At 44.0% G+C, this 19,470-nt stretch overlaps 1 protein-coding gene across 1 annotated transcript in view; it reads left to right on the plus strand.

Moving 5' to 3' along the window:
* The window catches only part of ZUP1 (zinc finger containing ubiquitin peptidase 1), a 138,821-nt gene that overhangs the window by 8,773 nt on the left and 110,578 nt on the right, over positions 1-19,470 (plus strand). Inside the window, exon 2 of the mRNA XM_085611312.1 lies at positions 16,244-16,357. Coding sequence (XP_085467438.1) covers positions 16,244-16,357 — 114 coding nt within the window. The remainder of the gene's footprint in view (positions 1-16,243; positions 16,358-19,470) is intronic.

Consider the following 19,470-nt stretch of genomic DNA (forward strand, 5'->3'; position numbering starts at 1 on the left):
TCCCTGTACTGGGTTGAATGTTTAACATTGTTCAACATTCTCTCCATCAATTGTTCTTTTTGCATTTGTCACCCCGAGTGGGACGGGTATGCCCAGGCGTGGGTCCCATGCTCTCCATGCCACTGGAGGCAAGCTAGCCTGGCTGATAAGGGGTGAAACCCCAAACCCGGTCCTAGGATGCTTGTTTCCTAAACCGGTCCCAGGATGCTTGTTTCCGGTCCAGGGAGGACCTGCCCAGGCAGCTCGGGCTGAACTGTTCCCATGGGGAGCAGGGTCAAGACTGATTTGTGTATGGCTGAGTTCAAACTGGAATGGCATGGGGAGCAAACATGATGGATTTTTGTACTGAGGTGAATGTTTGACATAGTTCAACATTTTGTCTATTAATTGTTCTTTTTCCACTTTTATATATCGGCACCCTACATTGTGGGCAGTACGGTGTACTTGTGGGTGACTTTTTAATACGCTTGTCAAAAAGAGTTAGTTTGAGAGGTGAGGCAGCGGATTTGTAGGCTTCTATATACTCAGTCTGCACATTGTAGGCCTGAAGCCACGTTTTTCAGACTCACTTTGTGAATGGCACAATAGGTGCTGCATTTAACTGCTTGGCCCTTGGTACATTTGACTTCTAGGCCTTGGGTGTATTTACTACATCATATACTAAGGACTTGTGGGCAAAATATATAAGAGAAATCAGGGTAATCCAATTTAACCATGTTTATTGGGCAGCACAGGCACTTTACTCCTGTTTATAAATTTTAATGTGCACAGAGTTCTAAATCCGGCAAAACAGGGCGAAAGTATGGGGTGAAATTACGCAATAGATGGCTATTTCCTACAAAGATTATCATTTACTATTTTTTGATCATACATTTTGGAGGAGTCATCAGCCGAGATCTGGTGTTTGACAAAGAGAATAGTGCAATTGGAGTTAGTAAGCATTTGTTTGACCTAATGTAAGAGATATCTGGGAAATATTGCAGAAACTGTTTTCAAGAGGAATAGGTTATAATACTGAAGAAAGGAGAAGCCAGCACAAATGTAGCTTACAGATGCTAATGCTTGCAGGAATCGTAGGGTGCGGTTGGGAAACTCTTTGTTCAAGTTGAAGACAAAACATTGTTAGAACCTCCTTCCACCATCATGGCTGTGCGCTCTGGTTTTTTATTAGAACCACATAAACAGCCAGAAGGAGATCTGGTTACAAGGTACAGATAACTCCATGGGCCAAATTTCAATAATTGCTAGGAGTTCAGCAAATAGTCTTTGGTATTCAAATATTGCAGATAGGCTTAACTGCTGGTCTCGTGTTGAGAAAGGGGAATGTTGCAAATCTGTCAGGTGTGAGAAGAGATATTGTTACTGTATGTCTTATTAGCGGCTTGAAAACTGGTGGGGGTAGAAGAGGTGAAATCTGTGTTTTCTAGCCTTATCCTTGAAGTAGAGCCAACAGTATTACAACTGCTGCTGCTGTTTCATAGGCTGCCGAATAGTCAGTGGTGGATGGTGAGCCTCTTTGTATTTGCGAGTTGTTCTGGAGAGTTTTGGGACTAAATGAGCACCAAGTAGCAAAGCACTTTCCAAACCTGTAAAGTCTGGAAATTATTCGATAATGAACTACTAAAGCAGGAACAGTTGGCTTGGGATTGTGACTTATGAAGAAATGTAGTGGAGGTGTGGAATTTATCTAATGGTAACGTGGTGCTTTGGCTTTTATCCTAAACCAGGTGAAAGTTAGATAGGCCATCAGGATTATGTGGCAACCTTGAATTATAACCTTTCTATTGTATGCTTTTCTCATCAGTCTAGTGTAGCTCACTTTCTTGTTAGGTACAAGTAGTTCACAGCCTCTACGTTCCTTTAGTGTTTAAGGTTTGGGTTAAGTACATAAATACATTCAAAGCATCCAGCCACGGTTGGTTGCCATGGCAATTGGTCGATTTTGTAATCTCCTATTTGTATGCAAGGATTTGGAAGCTTGTAGGGCCTACCAGGAAATAATTTCTTTCCATTTAGCATCCAGGAGATTGTAATGCCTCTGTAGACCATTTTTCCACTGTTCATCCTTCTGTGTTTGTTAGGGAATTGTCATACTTGAAGTGATGTTTTGTATGGAATGTTGGAGAAGTTTCTAGTTCTGGGCTTTCTCGGGGTGCTCTCTAGTTGGGAAGTTCCTGCCTGCAGCATGAGGTCGAACCTGGGCCTTTTTGTCTACCTGCCACCTGAAGAAAATAATTACCTGTTCACTTCTGTTTGTCTTCTCATTTGTGTTTTAGTTGGCGATGACCTACAGGTCGTTGATGCAACCTTTTCAACTATGTTGCCGTGCCACTTTCTCAGCTGTAACTTGGCTCAGTTCCTGAGACACCTTCACTGTGGAACTGAGGATGGAAATTCACCTCAAGCTATTTCCTGTCTCACGCAACAATTGACAACACACCTTTGTAGATACCTGGGTACTTTTCTATAGTGTAGATGTAAGTTCACCTTCTTTATTTCCCTCAGTCCACGTCTTCCAACACTAGACCAGGACCAGTAGAAGGAAGGATTTGAAGCATATTTGGATGCTATTGTTTGGCAGTCTTCACGCCAAAAGGAAGTTTGTGTTGATTAAACCACAGCCAAAGATTCAGTGACAGTGAGAGATGGTCATTGTAACACCATAGATGAATATGCCACTTTATTAAAAATCTATGATGAAACCATAAAAAATGTAGTTCAGCAAAGACATACGTTCTTTTCGTGGGTAGTGGGTCCTGGTGGATCAGTAGATTAATATTTATCAACTTTGAAGGAAGAAATGATTAGGCATCAATTAGTGAAATAGAGCAATCGGGGAAAAAAAAAGTCCACGGGCGTTTTCTAACCACTGAAGAGTCCATCTCAAAGCAAGCTTTCATTTTTGCACTAGGAATAGAAAATGCAACACACTATATAAAAGAAAAGTCTTTAATCAATAAAAGTAGAGTTTTTGGAGAAGGAACCATCCTGTGTTGGACTCAACCCTAATAGGGTCTTTAGTAAAAAGATAAGTTTGAAAAAAAAGGAAGAACCACAGGGTGTTTCTGGTGTGGAATTAATGCTAATGTCAGCAACACCATTGTTTATCTGTGGTGGGCTGCAGCTTGTTTTAAGTGCAGTAAGAAGTGTCACTTTGCTTGAGTGTCAGTTGGAAAGCAGTCCTTAAATCTGCCCATAACATAGTTCTTAAAGGTCCAGGGACATCAATTTAAGAGGAGGATGATGAATATAGTGATGGTTATGTGCTGGCTGTTGTGAAGAAAACACAAAGCTCCATTATCTACTGGCCTGGGAGAGAATTCATAAATCCGCTGTCTCGAACCGAGACCATGTGTAGCTACATCAGGGCCTTCTGCCCGCCCATAGGCTTGCCAATGGTTTCAACAATCATCGCTCCATTTTGCAGCTTACCCGTTTGCCAAGGGCATGCATAAGTCATGCCTCTCCCGGTTTTCAACCCTGCGCGAGCGAGCTCCGCAATTACTGTTGCACTTATGCAGTGGTCATTGTGGGCATTGCTTCAGGGCTACTTTTTAGGTCTCGCTGAGCCCAGCGCATGCGCTGGCTCGGAGAGACATTTTGTAAGGGACTTTTCAAAGTGCTACCGCTGGCATAGAGCTACAGTGCACGAGCCGTGCACGCGCGCAAAGCAGCCATATGGCTTTACGTCGCCGCCATGCGCTAGGCCAGCCAGCAGCACTAGCGCATCATCGCGATCGCTTTCACAGCGATCGTGATGACTTTCGTGGCCAATGCTTGTTTTATTTTATTTACATACTTAATCCTAACTTGCTCTCTGGGATGCTATTCTTCTAGGATCATTCAAACATGTCTACCATATTTTACATTACAATTCGAAGTAAAATGAATGCACGTTCTAAAGCTCGGATTGAATAATTAAAATACAGAACACTGCCAATTATCCCTAAATTAAATGAAAACATTTGAGAAGGAGAAGCTAAAACAATTTTCAAGAGTCAGAAAGGCTGCAAAGCTTTCAGGCGCGAGTAGTTAAAAAATGACTGTTTTTTCGTGATATATGAATTCCTTGGACAGCCATTCTTCAAGGCCGGTGTTTACCAGCGCGGCCGAGTCCCATAAGCCGAGCGCCATGTCATTCCCCTTTGACTGATTAATTAACCAATCAGAGGACATTTTTCACAGGCAGGCAGCGGGGTTTATTCCTGCTAATGCTCGGTCTCCGATGGCGACACATTAAAGCCAAGTCGGCTCTTTTAGTCCGCTGAAGTGACCAAAGGGAAAGGAGGAGAGATAAATCAACAGCGCTGCCCTCCGCTCCACTCCAGGCCCTAACAAAACCCCAAGGAGCAAACAGCTACAGGCGAGCAACGGAAGGGGAGGAGGCCCAAACTTCCTCATACCAAGAAGATAGTTCTACTCGCTTGATGAACAGGGCGCTGTGGAGCTGGTAACAAAGAGTCCATATGATTTACTTCAACCTTCCGTCATCAACAGTTCAGCAGAGGCACAATGCTACATGGAAAAAAACTGATGGCAATTTGTTTCATTGCAATAAAACTTCATCCGCGTTAGGCTGTTTTCTCGAACGCATTTAGAGTAGGTTGCGATGTACAGATGCACAACCATTGATCAAAAAAAACTTCAAGCTAAACTCCAATAATCTCAAAGTTCTTAACTAAAATGGCCAAGGCCATGAAAAAAGTGTTACTGCGAGAGATGCCGACTATGGAACTCGGGGACCAGGTTCGAGTCTCGGCGCCGGTTCAACATCATGTGATTCTGGGCAAATCACAATCTCCTCATGCCTATAAACAATGCATGTGACCTTATGTATGTAAATGGTGCTCATGTAAAGCGTTACAATACCTTTGGGTCGAGATGGCGCAGTATATTTAAAACGGCAGAAGAATGTACTACAAGGTAAAAACAAAGCTTTAAGATAAGGAAAGACAAATTGATACACGTTTACTGGCTGATTTGTACAGGGTGAAACCAGAAAACCTGGCTAAATCCCTACTTCCCTGCTTAAATTTTGTGATCTTAGGCAAATACTTTATTTCACTAAAACTTTTTTCTTCATTATCGTGTAAGAAACCACTTTCGAATATGTGAGTTCAGACTACCAGTTGTACAAAACTTAAGTACTTCTCAGTGCAGTGCGATAATGTGCTCTATTAATGTCAAAGCTTCCACATATTAAAAAAATACACTTTTTTGAACTTTGAAGAGTCTATCATATTTTATGTGGCTTGTTGTATGATTTACATAATATATATTTTCAGGGCACGGTTCGTTCACGGGTTCTAAGATCCAAGCGAGATACCCTTGGTTTGGCTCTGGCTTGGCTCTCCCTTTTGATTTGTTGACTCGCCCACCAGTAGCCATCAAACAAAGCTGTGTGTTGACCACAAACTGCACACAAAGGGCCCGAAACAGAAACTGCGTTCTAGGAGTAGTTATGTCCTATGCCTCCTCTTATATGCTGGGCAATGAATTCAACCTGAATTTCCTGGCCTGATTCATGAAGCCTTTCTGTGAATAGTAAAGCCTTACTCCAAGTCTGTTCTACCTTGGAGGAAACAGCGATTGGCCAGGCAGTCAGATAGAATAAGTAACGGATACAAGAATCTAAGCCAATATTCTAGACCTCCATAGGGAAAGGTATAATGTTAAGTTTGTAGTTCCAGACAACGGCGGACACATAGACCGCACTACCCTATTTAGTTCCCTTAGTGTGACCCAGTAAGTAGAGTGAGCGTGCACAAACAAACTCCAGCACTCGCCGTTGAGGAGTGCCAACTGCTTAGCAGAAAACTGAAGGAAAAGGTTGGTGGAGTGGTGCACTGCTTATTGTCTTTCCAGACACTACATGTTATTTTCGTGAGGGAAGGAGTCTTTCGGATCCCGTCTTACAGAACATTGCGCACCCAGGCCCTTATCAAGGCGGCCCCCGCGCTGTACTGTGTATCCCTATATTTGTTGATTGGGATTTTACAAGAGCGCCCACACTTGCCCTGAAGAAGTTCATTCAATGAACGAAACGCCTTGGCTGACAATCTAGGTCTTGGGAAATAAACAAGACTTATCACTTACCAAGACTCATTGATTCATTGACCATCATTTTCGTAACAATAAGCAGTGCACCACTCCACCAACCTTTTCCAAAGGTATAATGTTAATTTTATGAAACTCAAACTGTTGCAGAGTGTGTGCTGTACACATGGCAATACCTTGACACAGCGGACTGTTGCAAGGAATGCTTTGAGCCTCGGAGGCTGACAGACCTCAGTCTGTGCATTAGTTCACCCCGTCTTGGTGCTGCATGAAAACCGGGTGCCCACTGTCCAGCATGAAGTGAGACATTGTGATCGGGGCTGGAGATGCTATTTAGCAATCTGCTTAGAACATTGTGTTTCATTTATGGCATTAAACATAAAGGAGCACTGGCAACGCTGATAAAATGGATTTCATTTTGAGTAGTGACTAAAACTTTAAAAAAGCCTGCAGTACTGAAACAAGCATTTGCAATGCAATAGGTCTCGCATTTGCAAAAGTTTAAGCTATTGGCACTGTTCATGACAATGCCTTTATAATCTATTTTTATAAAAACAAACACATAAATAAATGCCATTATCATTTACAATGCCAATAACTAGTGTTGCTTTAATATTAGCAATGCCAACTGCTCACACTTTTATAACGCGAGACATATTGCATTGCAGATGCTTGTTGAAATTTCCATCCTGAACACAAAAGGCACAACGCGCGATCCCCCTCCCACCAAACTCTCATCCTAATGGGGCATTGGATACTCTTCATTTTTTTGTGTTTGTTTGACTCATACACTTACTGTACAAGAGCCATTGGAGGTTTGTGTCCGAAGCTCACTTCGAAGACTTCATGGTCCGCTTCTACTGAAAGGAGACAGCATTTGTCTGTAACTTCAGCACTAATCCGCTTCTCAGAGTCAGGCACTCTGAGTCATGTGATGGCTCTGAACACCCTGGAGTTCTGTAGTCTCTACAGTATATAATCGGAGATGTGGTCTGACGAGTGAGTTGCCGATTTTGGAATCGGGGAATCCAGTTTGAGTCCGGCGTCTGCTCAATATCCTATAATTCTGGGCAAATTACTTAAATCATTCCTTAAAAAATAATCTCACCTTGTATAATTTTATTTGGTGTGAATGTAAAGGGCACCGACGTATACTGCTTAAAAACGCATAGACAATGAGAGGCCTTCTGCCAGCTCTCAGTTTTGCACTCTGGGAATTAGCAGGCCTGTGCAGCAGTCTCTTCTGGCCTTGTATGATGTACTGTTGCTGTAGCCCAGATACAGCAGCAACTAAGTTAATGAGCACCTCTGGAGTGTATGGTTAGTGCTTTTAGAGACTTCTTCCATTGTTTTTATGTAAACTATCACTGTAAGTAAGCTATGTTTTCTCTTTGTGCAATTTGCTTTACACCAGATTAGCATTGCAATGTAGGTAATATGTCAATATTCACACAAAGGACGCACACATAGTCACTCACCCATCCGCACCTACAACCACGTGCTCATGCATCCACACAATGAACGCGTCTCTACAATACCTCTAAGCATACCTAACTCCAGACACCACATGTCAAATTCTAACAAATATGTCTTCAAGTTTACACCTCCTAAAACATTTATGTCTTAATTTGACTCTGGCTGAGAGAAGGTTATTTGATGCCTGGGTAATTAGACGAAGTCAAGAACTTCGCCCATGAGGAAAAAGGACAAGGCACCCAACTTTGCCCAATGCATTGTGCCAAAGTAAAACCGTCACCCTTCCCCTTAATAGACACCGAGGGGAACAGAAATATCTTCAGCTAAACAGGATTTGAAAAGCTTCATTCAGTTTCCTGCTCTCCTCTCTTCCTTCTTTTATTATAATGGTTTTCCATTGTATTTTCCTTTTTAACTGTTTCCTCTCATGTAAATGGCACTAAGCATTCTGCGCACATAGCAGACTTTTTTATGTTGAGCATGGTCTATTATTTTGATATTTTTTTTGTTTGGGATGGATGGACAGATGGATGGGTAGGTGGTATTATTGATGGAAAAAATTATGGATGGATTGATAGATGGAGAATGTGTGAATGAACTGAGAAGACGTAGATGAATGGAGAGATGGCTGTGTTGGCTTAGAAGAGAAATTGATCTTGATGGGTGTAGGAATGGATGGATGGACAGATGGTTGAGTGGAAGGATGCATGGTTCTGGGTAGGTGAATGTATGGATAAGCGAATTGATACTTGGGTGGATGGATGCACACATGCATGGGTGTGAACAAACTAGGTGCACTGTACATATTTTGAACATTGTAATATTAATCATTCTGCTGAGTCTTGTACATGGTAAAAGGACATAATTGTGTGACAAATGGTCCCTTATACCAGCTTAGTGTTATGTTTGTTCGGTTTTATAGCTTTAAACAAGCGCAGTAATAAATGGATGTTTGTACAAAACTCAGAGTAGTATACAAACCAAAAAAACATAAATTTACTTTGACATGTATTTGTGTCAGCCATCTATTAACTTTCATATCCCTTCTTGACATACTCAGATGTGTCCTTAAAACTGACCATTTTTTTCCTTAATTTATACAGTCACATGCCCAGAATTTGACCTCCGGGCTAGTAGTCACCTTATTTCCGACTTTCTTGCCATCAACGACCCTCAGAGGATAATAAAAGTTTTCTACAAGCTGGGGTTAGAGGAGTCACTAATAAGAACACCGGGACACGTCCTTGCTCACAATAGTTGTTCAGCAAGTAGAGCTTGAAATCGCCCAATAGCAGTGGCTATGTCTTTCAACTGGGGCACCATGTTTCCAGCCTGACTGTTCGTTTACAAATTTTGGTGTACTAATGTTTTGCCCTTTCCCCCCCCACAGCACATTAATGTATTTAATTAAACACCATCTGCATTTCTGTACTGACTTTATTTAATATATGAAGCCGGCTGCAATTTAGTAGTAAGTCTATAAATAATATAAAGACAGGTGCCCGAAAGGAAAGAAACGCCTCCTGAATTAACAACATTGAGTAAAGTCCCTCATTGTCCGGGATATTTTTTTATTTTTTATAAATGTATTTTGTCCTTGTTGGAACTGGAAAAAATGAAGTGCCTTTAAATCATGCCACGTCCAGTGACAATGTCTTATAGGTGCTCTGATTATTAAAGATTATAAGGTATAACGGGTAAAAATGCTGGCTGGGATGTACATCATGAGGGTTTCGAGTGCGCCCTCCTTGACCCCAGCACTTAGGTGTTTACTGTAGTGGCACCCTCATACAAGGCTCATTGTTGGCTAGCATGTTTGGGTTTCATTTCTTTCTTGACTCCAGACTATGATCTAAATGATTCGAATAATGGTCTCCTAAGTGGCGCTGACAGACTACCATATAAATATTCCTGCCAGTTGGTCCGGTAACTTGGCTTAGCGTCAGGACTTCACTTTGACAACACCAACAACTATTGCATTGTTGAGACCAATTGGCTATGCCAATGCTTGTCCTTCCTTTCCCCTCGTTTATCTGAGTGCTTTCTCCTGCTTTTTTGCCTTGTTTTCACTGCTTTCTTCTTCCTGATCACCCTCCATGCAACAGCAAATGGCTCTAGCACCTCGAGACCGTGACGGGTGATGTGCCACGCTTTACAAATGTTTGATTGAACCTTCCAACCAACCCGGGGCCGAAAAAGTGTGCCATGGACCCCAGGCTACTCCTGCGTGACCACACAGGCTTCAATAAGTGAGGCTTTCCGCAGGTGATGCTTAAGCTACAATACCACGGGAGTACTGTGGAAAAAATTAAAAACAAAAATTAACAAGAAAAGTGTGGGGCGGGTGTCCATGACGGGTTGGCCGCTCACAGGATTTGGGTTGTCAAAAGCTGTGCATGGTGTGGGGAAAGGGTGTTGACTACCCACAAGGACTTTGATGCCCAGTGGCTTCTCTTTCTATTTATTGCTACTCACAGCAGCCAATGAAAAGTTGTGTTATGTGAAAAAACAACAACATTTTTTCATGATGCATACATCACATCACTTCCTGCAGGGCCCCATAAGAGCCAGCCACACCGGAACCAGTCCTCTTTCTTTGCTCCGAACAGAAGTCCAATAAGTATTAAAGTTCAACAAATATTAAAGTTCAACAACAACAGCTTCCAACGTGGAAGAACACCAGACCAGCTGGGAAACACGCCATTCTGTACACTGGATCAATCCATCTTCTTGTCAGATCCTGAAAGAATAGAAATAAACAACCCGTAACTTCTGTCAAAACAGAGTATATACAACATGAGTGGGCAAAAATTACATTACAGTAATTTAACCGGGTGGGATAATCCTCGCCTCCGTGTCCTTAATAGAATTGAAAATTCTTGGCGCGAATGCTAGCTAATTTTTGATTCTATTACAGGACCGGAGGCTTCGTATTATGCTAGTTTAACGCTGATTAAAAACAACAGAGGATATATCACCCACCGGTTTATAATAAAATTGTTTAAACGTGGATTCAGACGACCAGTCTGCAGAACGCATGATATCTTGCACCGTAGAACCCAGCATGAAAGTCTTAGAGGCCATGGCGCCTCGAACAGAATGTGCGCCAAACACTTGGGTATTCACCCCTGCCTCTTGCATAAATTTTTTTAGCCATCGGGCTATGGTAGCCGCAGTAACAGGTTTATACGGTTTTTGCAGAGCTATTAACAATTGTACCACACCATCAGGCCTGAGAGACCTGGTACATTCTTCGTAAGCCTTGAGACATTGAACCACACAAAGTTTAGCATTATCTGGAAAAGCATGATAATCCACACTACGTGACAAGGTTTTAGTTCTAGATGTAATATTAAACGAAACCCCCTCTGGAGTAAATACTCTACCTGTAATATCGAGCGCTTTAACATCCGAGGAACGTCTGCAAGCCGCTAGGCAAAGTAACATGGCCAGTTTGGCCGACAACTGTTTCCTGGACAACATATTGTTGTCCGGCCAACTATTGAAGAGGGACAGAACCAGTGAGACGTCCCACAAAGAGGAATACTTTGGTTTGGGTGGATTGGCTACTCTAATGCCCTTTAGGAGTTTACAGATTAAAGGATGCATCCCGACAGGCTTGCCCTCGATCTGAGAGTGGCCTGCCGAGATGGCGGAGCGGAAGTTATTAACCGAGCGGTAGGCTAAACCCTGCGACGCCTTCTCTGAAAGAAAATTTACAATATAGGGTAATCCTGCCCCCACGGGATCCACATGTTGTCCCATGCACCAACGAACCCAGCATCCCCAGGCTGAAGAATATCGTTTCCTGGTAGAGGGGGCCCACGCTTGATTGATAAAGCTCGCAGCTTGGTCCGAAAATCCTGGCATTTGCCAACGCTGCCTGAAAGTCTCCAGGCCATCAGGGACAGGTGCCCCGATAGAACCATCGGGTGCGTCTCCCCCTGAGGGCCCTGGAGCATGGTCGAGGACCAAGGAATCCTCCTGGGGAAGTCGCAACTCGCCTCCATCAGCAACGGGAACCAAGGCTGCGACTTCCACAGGGGAGTCACCAGTATCACTTCTGCCCTCTGGCGCATCACCTGAGTGAACACTCGGGGAATGAGGATGAACGGTGGAAACGCGTAATTCAACCGCTGAGTCCACGCCTGTGCCAGGGCATCTGTCGCCAGTGCCAGAGGGTCCGGCCTCCAGCTGAAAAACTGCGTCATTTGACGGTTCAGCCTGGAAGCAAAGAGGTCGATCTCGCACCGTCCCCAAATCTCCTGTAGCCACTGAACCACTCGAGGGCAAAGTTGCCAGTCGCTGTAGTCCCTGAGGTGGCGAGAGTTCCAATCCGCCACCACATTGGACTGACCCGGAATGTACTCCGCTATCACCGATATCTGGTTGGTCAGGCAGTAATGCCAAAAGGCTTTCGCTATCTCCACCAGCATCGAGGACCTCGTGCCCCCCAATTTGTTGATGTACCGGACTGCCGATATGTTGTCCATCCGAAGAAGGATGCAACACGAGATCTGCCTGGGAGCCAACGTCCGGATCGCGAAGGAACCCGCGAGGAGTTCTAGGCAATTTATATGAAGATTTAACTCTTCTAGGGACCATCGTCCCCCTGTGGAAATATTTCCGCAGCGCGCCCCCCAGCCCCAACGGCTGGCGTCGGACTCTATGACCACCTCTGGTAACGACCCGAAGATCGCTCTGCCGTTCCATGCCTCGACGTGGGCCAACCACCATTGCATCTCCTCTCTCACCTCCTGAGTAAGAGGGACTACGTCTGTGTAAGAAAGGCCCCGCTGTAAGTGCTGGATCTTGAGGCGTTGAAGGGCCCTGTAGTGCAGAGGGCCCGGGAATATCGCCTGAATGGACGACGCAAGGAGGCCCACTATTCGGGCAATCCCCCTGAGCGAGACCATCTGTTTGGACAGGAACGAGCGTAGCTCCTTCTTGATATCCCGTAGTTTGGAGCTCGGAAGGCAGAGTTGGGCCGTCCTGAGAATTTATGACGAACCCCAGAAAGTCTATAGTCTGCGCGGGAGAGAGGACCGATTTCGGTTCGTTGATCACGAACCTCAGGTTCTGCAAAATATGAATGGTCATGCGCAGATGTCGAGCCACTAGCTCCGGAGATTGCGCCATAATGAGCATGTCGTCCAAGTAGACAATCATGCGAACCCCTTGCTCTCTGAGGTAGGCCACGACCGGTTTCAGAACCTTGGTGAAGCACCACGGTGCTGAGGAAAGTCCAAAAGGAAGGACCAAATACTCGTACCACCGGTTCCGCCATTGAAACTGAAGGAATCTGCGGTGGGGACGATATATGGGAACGGACAGATAAGCGTCCTTCAGGTCCAGCCGGACCAACCAGTCCCCTTGTTTCAGTAGATCCGCCAACAGATGGATGCCCTCCATCTTGAAATGTTTGTAAGTCAGAAAGTGGTTGAAATCCTTCAAATTGAGTACTAACCTGTAACCGCCTCCTTTCTTCTGTACCAGAAAAATATTGCTGCAGAAACCGCGAGGGCCCCTTTTGCAAGGAGCTATCGCGCGTTTCTGCAGCAATCCGTCTATTTCTGAATCTATAAAATCGCACTCGAGTTGGGAAAAAGAAAGCTGCCTGGGGCACTGTACTTGATGGGGTGTCTGAAAAAACTCTAGGTGGAACCCCTGAACCGTCTGTAGTACCCAAGCGTCTTGTGATATCTGAGCCCAATTGTGAAAGAAACACCGAATACGCCCCCCCAAGGGAAGAGGATTTAAGTCTGGAGCGCTCCCCTGAGGAATCGGCGGCCTGGAATCCTCCACGGTAGGAGCCTTTGTTAAAGCGCCGCTTGTTGAAGCGCTGTCTGGTGGGGTAGAAAGTGCCACCACGGGTGGAGACCCAGTCACCTTTGCCGCGTCCAAAATCTCCTCGCTGGGGACCTTGGGAGTGCTGACGGCCAAACGAGCGTCCCCTCCCTCGTCCGGCCCTATTGAAAACACCAGCGTGAAAAACGCGCTTGATTCCGGCTTGAGCCTTGTCCAGGGTAGTGAACGTGCCCACGTACTTCGCAATGTCCTTGACAAACCGGTCACCAAACAGGTTACCATCCGCCAATGGCCCAGGTTCCGACGCAGCCAGCTCTGTAAGGTTGGCATCCATCCGCATTAAGATCGATTTCCTGCGCTCTGTAGATATCGCGCAGTTGGCATTCCCTAGCAAGCAGATAGCCCGTTGGGTCCAGCCTGCTAGCACGTGGGAGTCAATCGTGCTCCCCGATTCCTGGGCCTCCAGGGCCATCTCCAAAATTTTTGCCAAGGGCCCCACCACGTCCAGGAGCTTGTCTTGGCAACCCCGCCAAGCGCGATCAATCCCCTTCTTGGGATCTTTGGCGAACTTTTTTAGAAAAGTAAGCATGCTGGGGTCAATGTCCGGCGTCTCCGCCACTTTGTCTGAGAGGTCCGGTCTTGGGCATTCTGACCGTAGCCTGTTGCGCACCTCCTTATCAAACCCCTTGCGTAAGTTCTCGTGCAAGTACGCAGCCACCTCCGGAGCCGGTAACCAGTCCGATGATCTGGGGTGCACAATATCTGCGGGGTTGAAATTAAAGGGGGTAGGAGCCGGCGGGGAAGGCTCCGCATGCTTAGTCTTCTTGGACTTCTTTTTAGGAGGGGAGTCATCCGGGGTGCCAGAAGAGGAGGACGTAGACTCAGTGTCAGTGTCCTCCACCCTTCCACGCTCTTTGGTGGGGCGCGGCAGCGCCTCGTAGGACTCCGAATGTGGCCACGACTTATCCTGGGAGTCTCCCGACGTCCCCTCCGTGTGTTTAGGGAAGCCATGCCTTTTTGCAAACCTCTCCAGCTGTTTAGTGATGGGCTTTAAGGCCGTCGCCAGAGCTTGTTGTACAGTTCCAGGAACTGCTTTTTTTAGGGCCTTGCTGACCGACTCCTGGACAGAAGCATCCAGGGCCTCAACAATATTGTCCTCAATGGCAGGTCCTCCTACCTCCTCTTCATACAAGGTATCGTCCTCCTCATAGTGCACCCACGTATCCATAGTGGAACCACACTTGTAGCGGTAATTACTCATAAGGTAATATCAAGGAGGAAATCCAAGGGGGGAGCCAACCCACAGCACAGCAGCACCGGTACCTAGCTCCTCAGCAGCAGCTGTAGAACAATTATTACAGCCCACAGGGCGTAGTGGAGCCAAGAGCAAAAAATCAAATACAAGGAGGTGTGCTCCCTCCAGGCCCAGGTCGTTTTTGCAGCCAGCCAGGCGTCAGCAGTGCTCTTCGAGTAAAACTACAGCCCAAATGCCTAAAAACGAAACTAATCGGGTCGTTTCGATGTGCGTAGCCCAAATCCTACTAAACCTACCAGATTGGGCTACGCACGTGGAAACACGAAGGAAACTAAAACTACCCGGCTCCTGGTGTCAGCGGCGTACAAGGGAAGCCCAGCGCCCATAAATCATAAATGTTGAACCCGCCGAAGGCGGGACGGTACCTGGTGCTGAAAGGGGTAAAGTGCAACGCGCAAGCAGGGGCATGCGAAGCGGCTGAGCGCCGCGTTTAATTTATTTAAATCTGAATAACATGCGCTTTCGCGCCTCGGCCCGCTCGCCGTCAAAAACGCCTCCGATCATACCGCGCTCCTCCGCGGTGACCACAAAGCGCCGCAGCACGATTTAAAACCCCAGCAATCCAAAGGTTGCACACAAATCAGGGGCCCGCGCCGGGAACATAGACAGTATCGTAGCATAAGCGGCTGGCATAAACAATAGCTAACGCTAGCAGAAAACCACATATACATCAAAATCAATCAAATCGAATCCAATTCCCATCAAAATCGGAGCTTTCAACTTAACTGTCTGCGTGAGCAGCAAAGAAAGAGGACTGGTTCCGGTGTGGCTGGCTCTTATGGGGCCCTGCAGGAAGTGATGTGATGTATGCATCATGAAAAAATGTTGTTGTTTTTTCACATAACACAAGTTTTCATTGGCTGCTGTGAGTAGCAATAAATAGAAAGAGAAGCATAATACGAAGCCTCCGGTCCTGTAATAGAATCTTAACACTACAGGTTGATTACTCACAAAATGTGAGGAATTGAGCCATGTAACTTGCATCTCTCCTTAGCTTTATCAGGTCCCCATCAAATTCTAAGCTCTTTTTATTGTCATGCATAAATACTTCTACCCGAGTGTCTTATACCGGCCATTCCTTGCACATTCACCTTGTCCCAACCTCACTGTTGTTTAATTGCCAGTGACCAAAGACCCATTTTTGGCAACACCTGAAAACAGTTGAACCACAAGCATCTGATTAAGTGACCTAATGTGCTACTACCACTCCATACTTTGTGAACACTTTTCCCTGTGGCTAAACTAGAGATAAGTGTACATCTTTTGTACCATTAGGCTTTTTTAAGGTGTGGGCAACCCCATATTTGTTTATATGGAATATACCCAAACAATAGTCCTGTTAACCAATTTATGTATGTGTGCGGAAATGTTGTTCAGAGAACATGATTTGTTCATTTGCTGTAGATTCAAATGTTGTTTTATGAATAAAGTGAGCATTATATTTGTAGACTTGCATCAATAAACACTAATGCATTATTTGTTGCGCGGTCTTCATTTAAATATGTTTTGTGATTAAATGTTTGCCCCTTTCCTCAACCAGTGAAATCCAAAACGATTCTTGTTTTCTCACTTCCAAATATCTTTCAGGAAATGATCTACAGCAGTATGAATGCCCATTTTGTCAACTAGTCTGTTCAAGTAGTCAGATCCTGCAGGAGCATGTTGACCTTCACCAACTGGAAGAAAGCCACCTAGCACATGGTAGGTTTTGAGTTGTTTGTGTACAGGGATTAAGGGTATGGGGTTGCTTGCAACTGCGCTGTAATCACACTAATTAATAGAGATGGTAGAATTTAAATGAACCATTCAAAAATCCGTCCGTGATTGTGTATGTTTTTTTAGATGGTCCCGAGAGATTCACTTTACGTGTTTGGTATTACTGTAGATCAGTTTACTATTTTGCATCACAACAAAACAAACATTCCACTAAGCAGAAACATTTTGCATTCCTTCTCAGGTTAAGTGCAATCCTACTTTCTCTCTTGGTTAATGTCTCTGAAATAGAAAATGTTGTCATACCGTTTGAGTACTTTATTTCTCTCTAGAAGGTCTGACAATTGTCTGTGACAACAGAACTTTCAAATATATGGGCAGTATATTCCTGTTCTTCACATCAAATTTGCATATGAGATCCTGATTGTTTGGTATTTTAATGTAGGGGTGAAGTGGTGCTTATAATAAATTAGACTTCATTGTCTCACAAATACTTGAATCAACGGATTGATTTCTCCATTCCACTTTACCAACAGGGATGTGGAATTCCTATAGCCTGATGCCCAGGACATATTGTTTGGGGTCAAGGGCAAGGAGTTTTCATGTGTATTTTGTCCTTTGGGCAAGTAGGCCCAACCCCCTACAGCACAAACCTTTTGGCTGTCAGTTTATGGTACCAAATTATGGACCAGTGAAAAGCATTTACTGTAGTTAAGGTGATATTTGTGTCCAACTGTTAATGCTGTTCAAGCTTGTATTTATGGTTCATTAATGCAAAGCCTTTATTATTAGGGTGAGCGCTCTAATTAAATGTTGTAAGCTCGGACTGCACTACTGACAGTGGTTCCAGTCTAAAAATGTGTACACACGTTTTCGAAGTTTAGCAATATAAGGCTATTTATAATGCTCCCAAAATGCTCTCTGAAAAGATACAAATATTTGCAGAAGCTTGAACACAAGGCTGAGGATTCTTTGCTTTCAAAATAAAATGTTCACCAAAAAATGCAAGTAGGAAAAAAAAAACATTTTGCAAATCTACTGTAAAATTTTAGGTACCATTTCTTTGCAGCATCACTTAGTAAAATGTGTTTATGTATGCTAGTATTTCCCAAAAATATACATAATGGAAAATCAGCGTCATCAGTTTCAATTTGTGGGAAATATAAAAATAAACAAGCATTGGCAAATTTAGTAGGTTTGAAATTGATGGGCAGCCTTTAGGTTTTGTCAGTGCGTGACTTGTTTTGGCATGGTGTTTGTAAAACGTTATTGGTGTGGGAGCCACTGGGCTCTCACCATTATAACAAATATTGGCAAAAGTAAAAATAGTTTTTCGTCTCAAAAAGCACACATTGTCACAGTAGTTTCTGGCACTGAACAAAACTACTTTGTGTGCAGATATCCTCCTTGTGAAAGAGCAGACTGCTATCACTCACAGCGAAGCCAGCCAATAGAGTGTGGGGGGGACGACACAGAATTAATAAACACAAAACGTCATGTTTTTAACGCCAGACCTTATTATTTGTTCAATTATTAAAGAAAGACTCAAAAGTGCACCCATGGTATATGTTCTTGCATTATGTGCAGAAATATGGCTTTCGGGAATTTACAAGAATTTAGAGTAGGCCAAGAAATAGTACTCATAAAAAATATTTGTGTACTGCATTTAGCATGAGCAAATATGCATGTGTAGATTTGCTCATGTGAAAATCTGTGTTTGCAAGTTCACTTTCCCTCCAACCACTTTTTTCCCAAACCTGAAAGAAGTTTTACGTCTGCCATTGTCAGGAGTACATTTCCAACCTTTCTCAGAATGGAAAACGATTAGAGAAGAGTTGGTGAAAACCCTTAAAACATGCAAGTTAGTAGGTTTGCACAGACTCAAAAAGGCATTCCAACCCAGGAACTATTGCTTACCACCACCTTCAGCCCTAGCATGTAGATCTGTGCAAAAACGTGGCAACATAAGGGAATTGTTAGTATTCAAACCCTACTAAGGCATGAGCCCTAGCATAATCAGAGAGGCTATTTCAGAGCTCTTGTATAATGAGATTGCTGCCATGATTTGTCATCGCATTATAGGACACTAAAGGAACAAGTGGATTTTGTTACAAGACAAGTAGATTTATGAAGCAACCTGCCCCATTGACAAGTAGGTATTTTATTAAATTCCACACCCATGACCGATCTCTCTTATATCCTCGGCTTCATCACAGTAGATCATTACTTTACTAGTTGGAGATCTCCTGTATAGATTTTGCCATCTGTTATTTCCTTGCCTTATTACCTTAAATAAATCCCCATGCAAAACTTGGATTTCCCCAGTTGCCCTAGTATGTTTCATTCCCTAAAGCAGAAGTGCAAGTGAACATAAATGAGCTTTAAACCATCAAAAAGTGTCCCCCAATGTACTATCTCCCTTTCTACCTGCAAACTTGGAATGTCATTTCTGAGTGCTATACAGTTGCCAAAGTTCCTCTCATTAACTGTTGGTTACAGGTAACTTTTAATGGTGAATGGTTGTTTTCCACTCAGTCTCAGTTCTGCCATCTCAATCTATGTGGCCCTGTTTTAAGTTTCGTATTGCAGAGAAAAAGATTATTGATGAGAGTTGAGAAACTGTGTCTGCTTTAGCGGATTTTAAATATTTTTTTGTTTCCTTCACTCGTTTTTCATATTTATGAGGGGCCGGAAGAAGCATAAGGCACCTCTCATGGAAAGTATACTTGGACTCTTCAAAACAGAAGTTAGACAGGCAGTTGCGGAGTCGTTGGAATTAACAATCTGTGGATAATACAGGAACGCTGTGGGAAGCATACATAAGGGGAGTGAGGGAGGTGTGAGTTTTGACAACCATTAGAGTGGTTTTCAGAGACTTAAACAACAGTTTGAAGAGTTTTTTTTTTAATGCATATCATCAAGGCATTTGCGATATATAAATACACGTTTGATAGAATTTTGAGGTTGCAGACAAAAAATGCGAGTTCCTGAATAATACCTAGTGACCAGCCGATATGATGAGGGTGAATAACCAGGAAAAAGCCCAACCCACCTAATGTACATGCAGCAGCCTCTTAAAGAGTTGATTGATCTGGAAGATG

Source organism: Triturus cristatus, chromosome 6 (assembly GCF_964204655.1).
Source record: "Triturus cristatus chromosome 6, aTriCri1.1, whole genome shotgun sequence".
NCBI classification, from domain to species: Eukaryota; Metazoa; Chordata; class Amphibia; order Caudata; family Salamandridae; genus Triturus; species Triturus cristatus.